At 38.9% G+C, this 12,125-nt stretch overlaps 1 protein-coding gene across 4 annotated transcripts in view; it reads left to right on the top strand.

Moving 5' to 3' along the window:
• Window positions 1–12,073, top strand: part of LOC100934782 (methylcrotonoyl-CoA carboxylase beta chain, mitochondrial-like) — a 46,239-nt gene extending 34,166 nt beyond the window's left edge. The window contains exons 8-12 of one of the 4 annotated variants that reach the window (XM_023501654.2): window positions 1,512–1,668; window positions 3,427–3,549; window positions 4,315–4,463; window positions 7,386–7,467; window positions 11,279–12,073. In XM_023501654.2, the coding sequence (XP_023357422.1) occupies window positions 1,512–1,668; window positions 3,427–3,549; window positions 4,315–4,463; window positions 7,386–7,467; window positions 11,279–11,362 (595 nt within the window). In that variant the 3' untranslated portion in view covers window positions 11,363–12,073. Of the gene's footprint in view, window positions 1–1,511; window positions 1,669–3,426; window positions 3,550–4,314; window positions 4,476–7,385; window positions 7,472–11,278 lie in introns of those variants that run through there. The other 3 variants (XM_031968901.1, XM_031968899.1, XM_031968900.1) reach the window with 3 other exon arrangements.
• The last annotated feature ends 52 nt before the right edge of the window (window positions 12,074–12,125 follow it).

The following is a 12,125-nucleotide window of genomic DNA, read 5'->3' as shown; positions in this document are numbered from 1 at the left end:
CACATTCACAGTGAGATCTTTAGCATTGGGAGCCACATTTTAAGTCATCAAACCAAGTAAATAAGAATTTATTAGGCACCCATTATGTGCTAGGCCCAGGGCTAAGTGCAGGAAGGCAAAAGCTGCCCCTGCTCTCAAGGAATTTAGTCAGATGGGAGAGAATATTCATGAGGTTCTGTAAAAACAAAATCAGTATTAAATAAATTGGAGATAAACCATAGAGGGAAGGGATGGCTTGTGCAGGGCTTCCTGTAAAAGGGGGATTTTAATTGGGACTTGAAGAATACCAAAGAAGCTATTGTAGAAAAGGACACTGATAAGCTGGGTTTTCTCCAGGGGACAATAATCAGGATAGTGGAAGGCCTTGAGTTTGTGTTCCATGAAGACCAGTTGAAGGTCCCGGGTAAGCGATATAGAGCCTGGAGAAGAGGAAATTTGCAGGGAGAACTTGATCTCTGGCTTCAGATTTTTGAAGGGTTGTTTTATAATCGAGCTTTGATTTGACATGGCCCTAGAGGGCAGGTCTAGGTGTAATGGATGCTTCAGAAAGAGTTGAAACTAGTTGCTTGATAAACTTTCTACTTGTGAGAGCTGTCCAAAATGATAGCAGATGGCATCAAGAATTAGAAGGTTATCCATTGTGGGCTCAGGAAACCCCTGAGGACCACCTGAAATGGGGACGTGGTCTATGTTTCCTATAAAACTCTTCTACCTTTCACTTGTAGAAGAAGCAGTGAGAACCTCTGACTAGCAGTCCCATGACTGACACAGACCCAGAAATGTTATTTAGACGGAGACTGATTGTCTTAGATTAAATGTATTTTCAGGTCCATGTCAGGTTACACTGTCTCTGACATGACTGTGAACAAGTCATTTATTCTTCTCAGGACTACTTCAACTCTATAAAATTAGGAGAGTGACTCTGGTTTCCTATGAGGCAACTTCCAATTCTAGAACCTTGCTCAAACATTCTGTGACACACTTTTGGGACCTCAGCAGAATGGAAGCTTCCTGAGGGCAAAGATAGCCCCTTTCAGATTTTCTCAGGCCTCACCTTCTGCCTGCATAACAGTAGTTATTTCATAAATGTTTGCTGGTCATAAGAATCACTCACATTTCTTTAGGAATTGGCAGTTTGCAAAGTACTTTACAAATATGGTTACCTTTGATAGTTACAACAGTCCTGGAGGTAGGTGCTATGTTTTTCTCATTTTAAAGATGAGGAAACAGAGGCTAAAAGAGCTTAAATGACCAGGATCACATAGCTACCAAGTCTCTGAGGATTTGAACTCAGGTGTTTTTGATTACAAGTTCAGGGGGGCTACGTTAGTGTTCTATTTGTTTTAGCGCACTGCCTCTCCTAGGGGCAGAACCTGGACATCCAAGTGACTTTAGCTTATCTGCTGCATTGACATTGACAAATGTTAATACATCCACAGTGTTTTTCCTCATATGTCACTGGTCCCCACAGAAAGCACAAAAACAGAGTCTTGTTTTTCTGACTTTGTTAGGTATCTCATTGGCCTGGTGGCGAACAATGGGGAGCTCACCTATCAGGCCTCCCTCAAGGGCAGCAACTTCGTAACTCTGTGCAGTCACCAGAACATCCCCATCTTGTTTCTCCTGAATAGTGTCCCACGAACATCTCCATGCACAAGCCTTGCACAGGTACGAGATCTTTCAGTGGGGGAGGAGAGGGGTGATCATGACTGAGAATATGTCCTTCAAGCAGGCTTCATGAGGGGTGGCCATAACTGAGAGTGTGCCTTTGGAAAGGGCTTCAGGGTGGTAAGACCCATTAGCCCATCATCTCACTGAAATCTAACAACCATCTTGAGAGACAAAGCCAATAGTCCTTGAACTCCTTTCGCAGATGAGGAATCCTGGAAAAGTGAAGTTAATTGTCCAAGGTTACCTTAACTTCTACATGAAAAGTGGAACATTGTTCTAGGCCTCTTGTCTCCTAGTCCAGGGTTCTTTTTACCTTTACCTCTCTATGAAAGGATTAGAAAATAATGTTCGGAATTCTGGTTGTCCAATTCCCTCATTTTACAGAGGAGAAAACAGACCCAGAGAGGATAATAATAATAATAATAAATAATAATAATTTGTGACATCTAATACTTGCATGAGCTTGGACAGTAATAACATATATATATAGGGCTTTAACATCTGCAAAGACCTTTAAATATTATTTAAATTGATGCTCACAGCAATCTGAAGATTCCATTTTACTGATGAGGAAACTGAAACAGAGAGAAGTTAAATAACTCGCTTAAAGTAACACCATGTACAAGTGGCCAAGCTTGAGTTTAACCTCAGATTCTGTGACCTGAAGAATAGCATTTTTTTTTTTTGTTGTCCCATCATAATGCTGCACAGTTCTCTATGGATGGATTTCTTTTTCTTTTTACAATATAGTTCAATAATTTGCCCACCAACCTCATTTTTCTCCTCTATTAAATGGGAGATAAGACCAGCAGGTCTCTAAATCCTTTTGATCTCTAAATTCATGATCAATGCATCTTGAGCTTCATCTCCTCACCTTTCTCCCTTTGTTCCTCCTCCACTCTTCTCTTTATGGTCTTGCTAGCTTCCTTCTCTGGGTTCATGTGCCATAGTTCTGCTGGTTACTGTCCAATCCTGTAAAATGCTCCAATTTTACAGATAAGAAAGTTAAGGTTCAGAGAGTTAAAGGCACTTGCAAATAGTCAAGCAGCTAGCAATTATCAGAACCAAGATTTGAAGTCCAGGGATCTCTCCACTATACTAAACCTCCTGAAACAATTTTTAAAAACGAGATCAGTTTTCATAGAATCATTGACTATTTCCCAGAATGTCCCCAGATTAGATAAATGAGCCTCAGAGAAGACTGACAGCTAGGTGGCTCGTGGATGTCTCGGCTGGTTCTTGGAACTGCGCAAAGAAAATCAAGGCCCGTTACCTTGAATGTAGTAAACAATAAATATTAGTTAAATTGTTCTTTTCTACTGAAGTGTAATCTATCCCATATGCCTCAGCTGGGGAGGAGGAAAATGATAAAACAGAATCCTAGATACCTAGAGATAGAAGGGATCTATGGGTATTTTATCCAGCCCATCATGTTACAGAGGAGGAAACTGAGGCCTAGATATATAATCTGGGGGGAGCTAGATGGAACAGTGAATAGAGCACAGATCCTGGATTCAAGAAGCCCTGAATTCAAATTCAACCACAGACACTTAATACTTACTAGCTGTAAGTCACTTAACTCCAATTTTCTCACCCCCCCCCAAAAAAAAAAAACAAAGAAAGAAAGGTCTATGATTAAGTCAGGTCCACCTTGAGTCAAAATTCAGTGTTTTCTCCATTCTCACATTCTTGCTTTTTAAGGGAAAAATGACTTCTTAGGAAAGACCTCGTGACATGTTTTCTTCCCACTTTCAGGCAGAGGATCTAGGCAGAAGAATCAAGGCCCAGGCCTGTATGATGGCCACCATCGCTTGTGCAGAAGTCCCCAAGATAACTCTGGTCATTGGTGGCTGTTTTGGAAACGACAGCTATGCTATGGTACAGAAATCACGTCTTCGTGAACTTCCTGAGCAGCCTCCCTTCGGAGGTTACTTCCCCAACCCCTACTCTGTGTGTAGAGATCATTTACCTGCTGCTAGTTTCAGAGTTCTAGGGATGATACTGTTGTTATATAGTGTGTCAGGTTGTATCGCATCTTATCTTGTTACATTGTGTTACCACGGGTCTCCATCAGTGCACTTCCCATTACAAGGAGCCAGTAGGTTTTAGCAAAGGTATTTAGTAAGACAGTGTAGTAAGAACAATTATTGGTTCTAATGCGTTCTCCCCCACCTAGTCCCATCAAAATGTGGGGCAGCCTCTCCCACAAATGTCCAGAGTCTGCGGGGAAATTGGGCACCAAGATGGTGGAAGCTGAGGTTCAGAGAAGTGAAGTGACTAGTCACAAAACTAATAAGAATTAGAGGCAGGAATCAGACACATCTTTTTGACTCCAAATCCAGAACTCTAACCCTAACCCTAAATGCTCACATTGCATCTCCTCTCATGTAAATTGAGTCTGAATTTAAGTAGGTCTTCTTCAGGTAAATAAGTGACTTATGGCAGAGAAATGGACCTACCTCAGGCACTTACTCTGAGACCCTTGGCAACATCTCTTGCCTTGGTTTCTCCATCTATCATAAGAGGGAGCTGGACTTGTTGGCTTTTAAGGTCCCTTCCACTCCTAGGTCTATGGTCCTGCCTAAAAGCAGTTTATTCTTTTTTTTTTTTTTTAAATCACTCTAATGGGTTGTCTGTTTTTAGTGTGGAAGATCGTTCGACCCTAATTTCTTGTTCCTGTGGCCCAATGCAAGAGTTGCTCTTGTTGATTGCAGATCTCCATTTGTTGACTTTCTAGAAGGAGATGAAAACTTCACCATGGACAAATCTACATTAAAGAATCTGGAGAAAAAGTAAGCTTTCAGGTACCTGCTGCTGACTTTTCACTGAAATAGCCAGACTTAGGAAAGAGACTTCAAGTCAGTAGTTTTCTAACCTTTCTTCACAGCTTCTTTCCTAATATTCTTCAACTAAAACCATTAAAATATAACTGTGGAGCAAAAATATTTTTGTTATTTGACTTTGTATACACAGCACTGTTGGTAACACAGAGCAGGACTTTTACAAAATACCTTCTGAATTGAACACTAGATTCAGGATTAGAAGAATATTTCATGGTTATAGGGACCAACTGGAATTCTGGTTCTTTTTATTAAACTCTGTATCCTTGAGAGGTCACTTTACCAATTTGGGCTTCAAGTTTCTTACCCATAAGATGAAGGAGTTACCAGAAAGAAAGAAATGATTCATCTGTCCCAAAGCATAGTTTAGTTATTTTGTTCATTCATTCATTTATTCATTCATATGTTCATCTATCTATCTGTCTGTCTAGCAGCAAAGAAATAGGAACAAAGGGGATTTTCCCCAGTTGGAGAATGGCTGTACAAATTATGATATATGAATGTAATAGAATATTATTGCGCTGTGACAAATAAAGGGGAGTATTTAGAGAAAGCTAGAAAGACTTGTGTGAACTGATGTAAAGTAAAGGACAATATACAATAACATAATCAAGAAAAAAACATTATGAAAGACATACTAACTCTGATCAATTAAATGACCAATCTGGACTTCCCAAGTGTTCATGATGACATGTGCTACCCACCTCCTAACAGAGTAGTAAGTAATAGATTCAAGATGCAGGATAAAACATACATATTTTCAAACATGACCAATGTGGGAATTTCTTGTACTTGAAAAATGCCTATTTGTTAGAAGGGTATAATTTAAGTTTTTCCCATCTGAGGCATGGTAAAAATAGGAAGATTAAGAATAGGATTCTTCACCTTCTCCTTCTCCCCCAAGACTCCCCAAATCGTATAAAACATAATGGAAGAAAAGCTGGAAAGCATCAAGCCAGCAAGATAATTTTGAATGTTTGTTTTGAATTTCTTACAAAATTAAAGAAATAAAAGCAAGAAGTACATATAGAGATTCATCATTGCTTATATAATCTTAAAATAAATATAGAAATGCACATTTTATTGGTCACTGTTAAGTTCATAATTTTAAAAAGTCAAACAAAGGCACTTGAAGACAGATACACTAGGATTTCTCCCTTTCCAAATCCTACGAGCTCTTTTTCTGAGAGTTGAATTTTAAATAATTCTGTACATTGTGAAGCTGAATTATTTTAAATGTCCACAAAATGAGTCTTGTTAATATTAACATTTAACAAAAAGCAATCACTTAGATTTGGTTGTCACCTTAAATTTGCGAAAGTATTTCATACATTGAGCTTCACAACACACTGGGAGGTAGAAAAGGCTGTTACACTTGGACACAGCCAAGATTAAAAACTAAAACTGCAGCCTTGGAGATAGAACAGAGTTCAAATAGTCTATCAACTACATCCTCAACTTCTTGACCTCCCTGCTTGCCATCTTTTCCTGCTGCTTGTTCTCTTTTATGTGGGTTTTCATGATACTCATTTCTTTTGTTCTTCTACCAATCCAACTATCTCTTCTATAACTCCTTTTCTGAGTAATCATCCATAGATTGTGTCCCAAATCGTGCCTATATCCCAAGGTTCTATCCTGACCCTTCTTTTCTCTCAATACTTCTTTAACTTGGTAATCTCATCAATTCCCATGGGTTTAATTATCATCTCCTCACAGATGACTCCAGCTCATCTTTACAGCTTTACAGTGCCTAACACAATTTGCATTTGAAAAATACTACATCTATATCTATATCTATCTGTCTGTCTCTGTGTCTGCTTATCTATTTCTGTGTCTTTCTATCATCAATCTCTGTCTGTCTACATCTATCTCTTATTTGCTGTTTTTCTCTATCTTTGTCTGTTTATGCATTTATTTGTTGCTATATCTGTCTGTTGTCTTTCTTCTTTCTCCCTTTGTCTCTGTCTCTCTCTCTTCCTCACTCCCTCTCCCTGTCTATCTATCTCTGTGTCTGTCTATATTATCTATCTATCTGTCCATCCATCATCTATCTATCTTTGTGTCTATCTCTCTATCTACCTGTTTCTATGTCCATCTGTCTGTCTATCTTTGTCTATCTATCTATCTCTTTGTGTCTGTCTATATCTATCTATCTCTGTGTCTGCTCTTTTTCTATATCTATTTATATCTACCTGTCTCTCTGTGTATTTGTCTATCTTTGTGTCTGATTGTCTATTTATCTCCATGTCTATCTGCCTAAATCTCTCTACCTATCCCTTTTCTGTCTATCTCTATCTGTGTGTCTATCATTTATCTATATCTCTATCTATCTATCTCTCTCTGTTTCTAGTTCTCTCTCTCTGTCTATATCTATTTCTGTGTCTGCTGCTTTTCTCTATCTATCTGTTTATGTATTTATCTATCTCTGTGTCTATTTATCTCCATGTGTGTCTGTCTGTCTGTCCCTCTGTCTCTATCTACTTACCCCTGTGTCTGTCTGTCTGTCTATGTATTTGTGCTTGTCTATCTGTCTATTTGCCAGACCTCTATATGTTCAGCTGCACTTTCTCTCCTGAGTGTCAGTTCCATATCACCAGAAGCAGGATTCAAGTTCAAATCTTCTCTAACACAATAATATCCATAATTACCACTCCACATCTTAGTGATTCTATTGCAATTTTCAATTTCAGCTGAAATCGTATTTTATTCCTTGTGGATCAGGAGAATACAAATCTCACTGTGGGCAGGGTCTCCTTTATTTTTTTTAATGCCCAGCCCCTAGCACTGTACCTGGTACACCCTTGATATCCATTAAATGTTGGTTGGATTGAATTAACTGTTTGTAATCATCAACCTTAATGCTCTCTTTATCAGACTGGAGAATGAAAGCACAGCCTTTTATTCCTCGGCCAGACTGTGGGATGATGGAGTTATACTACCCCAGAATTCCAGAGAGGTGAGCTCCCTTTGATGCTCTTTGGGTTCAGATGGCAACTTTAAGGATGTGGAATGCTGGCAGGTTGACCTACATAACAATGACCCAATGAATCCCTATTGATTACTAATTTAAGATTATGAGAAGATGGCATGTTCCAAGTTTTTTTTTTCTTTACCTTTCTTTACCTTTTTTTTGAATTAATAGAATTAGTTGGGAGGCCAAAAGCACATGAATTCATTTAATTATGCCAAACAATTAATGGTTTAAATTAAAGAAAAACAATTACCATTAGGTTACCTTGACTGATCTTATTGGTGACTCTTTCTCCCAAACTGGCTCTGTATAGATATAATCATAGTCAGCAGGTCTCTAATCATGTGTATGGAGTACTGGAGAGGGTCTGCTCCGGAGATATGGATTCAAACTGTGCATGCCTCCTACTGTCTGGGTGATTCTAGCAAGGCTGCTTAACCACTCAGTGATCTAGGAAACTCAAAATTCTAAGTTAGTTAAAGAGAAAGCACTCATCAGAATTTCTTACCTGGGGCCTTCCTTGGACCAGGAAACTGACAAGTGTGATGCCAAACTCATTTTTTGTAGCCTTTGAAGGATCATTTAGCTTTGACATCATCCAAGTCTTAGTCCAAACATCCCAGTTATAGTAATAAGCTCTCCATTATTATAGGGACAACAGATGGTGCAGTGGATAGAACCTGCATCTGGAGCCCAAATCCAACTTCAGGAACTTATTACCTCTGTGATCCTGGACAATCACTTAAGTTTTATTTGCCACAGTTTCTTCAATAGCACCTGCCTAGCAGGGTTGTTGTGAGAAGCAAGGAGATAGTTTTTTGTAAAGTGCCTACCAAATGAATATTTAGTTATTCCCCTTCCTTCCCTTCCCTTTATTCTTCTTGTCCAATCTATGAACCTCCTTTTTAAAATAACTTCTTTGAGTCTTTTTCACTTTAGGATTAGTGAGAGATGCTGCTCAAAATCTTATTCCATAGATGAACATATATAAGAGTCTTTGATTGTCACTAGCATGGGAGAATTTGCAAGGTACAAACTTTCTTTACCAAATCAGATTGCAACTTGTTTGTGACTTAATACAATGGTCCTTGAAGTGTGGTCTTGGGGAGTGGTCCCTGGAACTGTTTCAGTGAGACTTCAGGAAAAAAACCCTATTTTTATAATAATACTATGATGTTTTAATTCTTGTTTAATAAATATCAATAGACAAGTTTATCAGGACTAGGAGATTCCTCAATTATTTTTCACAGTACGGAGATATCCAAAGACCACCCGAGTTGGGGAATGACTCAGAGAAGAGTCATAGAGACTTGAGACCCAACAAAGTTTAGTGACTTGCTCAGGGTTACCCAGTGTGTGAGGCAGAATTTTCACTCATGTCTTCCTGACTCCAAATCCAGAGCTCACCCACAGAATCTCACTATCACTTTTATTGGATTGATGTGTTTGCTACTGAGCCAGTAATTTTCCCAACTGACCACATGCTAGCTAAGTCCTCATGCGTTTCCTCAAGCAAACTTTTCTGTGTACTTAATGGAGTTTGTTCTTTTAACCATTGCCCCAAAGTTCTTAAAGTAGCAGCTAGAGCTTTTAGCAGATGTCATGAAGAGACTCAATGTCTACTAAATTAGACTAAAAACAACAATAAACCCAAGTGTGAAGCAATCAATGAAATTCATCTTATTGATGTGAACACTTTCCTCTGATTGAGCATTTTTCAGAAGAACAAAGAGAGTCCCGTATACCATCCCAGAGCCCAAGTGATTAATAAAAGAAAATCTAAATAATAATATCTAGCAATTAATGGAGCTTTAAGACTTGCATCTCAAAGCTTGATTTACATCTCAAGTCTGATCTTCACAATAATATTGGAAGAGGTTCATTATTATCCCCATTTATACATATGGGTAGACTACCACAGATAGAGATGATGGTGATTTGCTCAGGATTATAGAGGTAGTAAGTATGTGAGGCTGGATTTGAATTCAACTCTTCCTGATTCCATGGTCCATGTTCTGTACCACCTAACTACTTAAGTGCTTTTAGAAGCATCCCAAGCAAAGACTGGGCAAGAGACTTTGTGGGAATTCCTGCTACAGATGTGCAGAGAACACAACAAGTTTCCTCAAATCATAGAATCTTTAAAGTCCAGGCCCCTCAGAGATCATTTTGTCTCACACACTTGATTTTCTCCAGACTAGGAAACTGAAGTGATTTTTCCAAGGTCACCTGCTTAGTCACTTATAAATAGCATGAGACAAATTCTTTTTCCAATTCCAAGTACAGTATTTTCCTCATTATACCAAGGTGAACAATGTGACATTTCTTTGCCATGGTAGGGCAAATGGCTGCTTTGGGGATTAGCTTTAAATATTAAGAATCTCTTGGATGTATGAATTGTGTAATTTTGCCATGCTCTGCTAAAAAGTTCTCTTCCTGAAGAATATTATAAAAAGAACAAACAGTTACTATGGTGCTATTCTGTCCTTGGTTGAAGATAAGTCATTTATTAAGGACAATAGGTTTTCCACTTCCCTCAAATTGCATACCTTTGTGATCCTAGAATCACAAAACCAGAGTTGTGATTTTAGGGATCTCAGTGGTCATCTTGCGTAATCCATAGTTCTATGACAATCCAACAAATGGCTGGCTATCCAAACTTTCTTTGAAGACTCCCATTGATAGGAAGCCCACATTCCAAGGTATCCCATTCCACTTTGGGATAATGCTCCTTTGAACATCTTTATCAAGTCTCAGCATCCTGAAAGATTACTTCAGCCTAGAACTTACACCTTGTCAGTGCCCTATGACCCTGCAGTCCCTCCTTCCCTTCGGCTACAGAATGGAGAGTTTCTGCTATTGAAAGAAGGCATCCAGCTGAGCTCTCTCCTCATCTTCCACTTATGAACCTGAGTTGAAAACCTTCCCTTCTCTCTGCTCCACCTCCGTCAGCTTCCTCTTTGAGTATAGCCTTCTCCCATTAGATTGTAAACTTCTTGAGAGCAGAGAACAACTTTCTCTGTAGCCCCAGTATTTAAGATAGTGCCTAGCACACAGTAGGCACATAATAAATGTTAATTGACATTAACTTCCTTTCCTTCCTAGAGAAAAAAAATCAAAGTCTAAGTAGTTAAAGGAGACAAAGGAGAATACGTAATGCACCAGGGCATGCTATTTGTGATGTTTCCCAATCTCTTTTCAACCATAAAATCCCAATTTCTTTGAAAATGTCTGGCATTATTTCATTCTAAGAAGGCAAACAATTGAAAAAAATAGGATGCTTTTTGTCTTTTATACTAAATCTAATAGCTACTGTTGCTACTATTGTTCCTTCTTCCTCTTCCTCTTTCTTTTTCATCATTCTTATTATCAATTATTACTAGAGCTCAGTGTTATAATAAAGGGTAGGAATGAAGATTCAGCCTGTAATTTCAATGGTATATATAGCTCCCTGGTGAGGAATCTTTCTTTACCAGTTCAGGTTGGAACTTTCTCTGCATTTTATCTTAGAATGTGAACTCAAATTCCAACAAGTGAAATGACTTGCTTAGGGTCAAACAGCTAAAATATGTTAGAGGCAGAACCTGAACCCAGTTCTTCCTGGCTCTGAGACCAACTTTCTGTTCACCTCACTGGGCTGTATTTAATAAATTGTAGAATAAACTCTTTCCCAACTCTCCAATATTCCATACTATGTCCCATAGAAGAACAGATCATAGCAATTCCAAAAAAATCATTTGGTTTTATGGAGTCGTTCATTTCCAGTTTTGATCACTTGCATTTCCTCCATGTCTAGGTGATTGCAAAGTGCTTAGAGATCATCAAACAGAAGGACCACCAGACTCTCACTTTTCAGCAGCAGCCCATTCTCCGAATGTAATTTAAAAATGATTGTTAAGTGTATGAAATACTGTACTTCAAGGAACTTTTGCTTTGTACAACCATGGGATTGGATTGGTGTTGATTTACTGAAACTGAAGAAGTTGAACAAAAGAGGGAAACAGAAATTTACTATGAATGCTAAATCATTAACCTTCAACTGCTTCAGGTTCCCCACTTCTGTATGGTTTCCTAGCAAAGAAAGAGTATCCTAGTAAAGAAAGGCTTGGGCTTAAAGACCGGAGTCCTTGGACTTGATTCCTGATTCTTAGACTTATTAGCTGGGTTACCCAGCTTTGTAAGCACCTGTTTTATCAAATCGATGGGGAGAATGACTGATGTGGTCCCAATTTTTAGAGCATGGACAATATGGCTTGGGAAGTCAGCCTTTGGAATATGTAATGGAGGGGCCTTCTCCCTTCCTGTTTCGACCCATGTGAAGGTAACTTCTATTTGGTTTGTTGGTCATGGAAATGCTCTCCATTGGTTGCTGAATCAGAAGTGTGCAAATGTGCAAAGGCTGGAATAGAAAATGGATGAATTCTCCCTCCCCTAGTGATCACTGAAGCAAGAACCCCTGGAGTTCTTGCAAGCCCCCCACAGGGTAGTTGGGAGTGGGGTGAGAGCCACAGTACAAGCGGTATAGCCAGCTGTCTGTCGTGGTTCCCTTCTTTCCCCACTGAATACATTATCCTGCCTGTTTCTGCTCCTTGTGCTTCCTTTTCCCTGATTTTGGGTGAATGAATATCAGAGAGAGAAGAGAG

This window comes from Sarcophilus harrisii, chromosome 4, assembly GCF_902635505.1.
Source record: "Sarcophilus harrisii chromosome 4, mSarHar1.11, whole genome shotgun sequence".
NCBI classification, from domain to species: Eukaryota; Metazoa; Chordata; class Mammalia; order Dasyuromorphia; family Dasyuridae; genus Sarcophilus; species Sarcophilus harrisii.
Note: the sequence above shows the minus strand (reverse complement) of the source record. Positions and strands in the feature narration are given on the sequence as shown.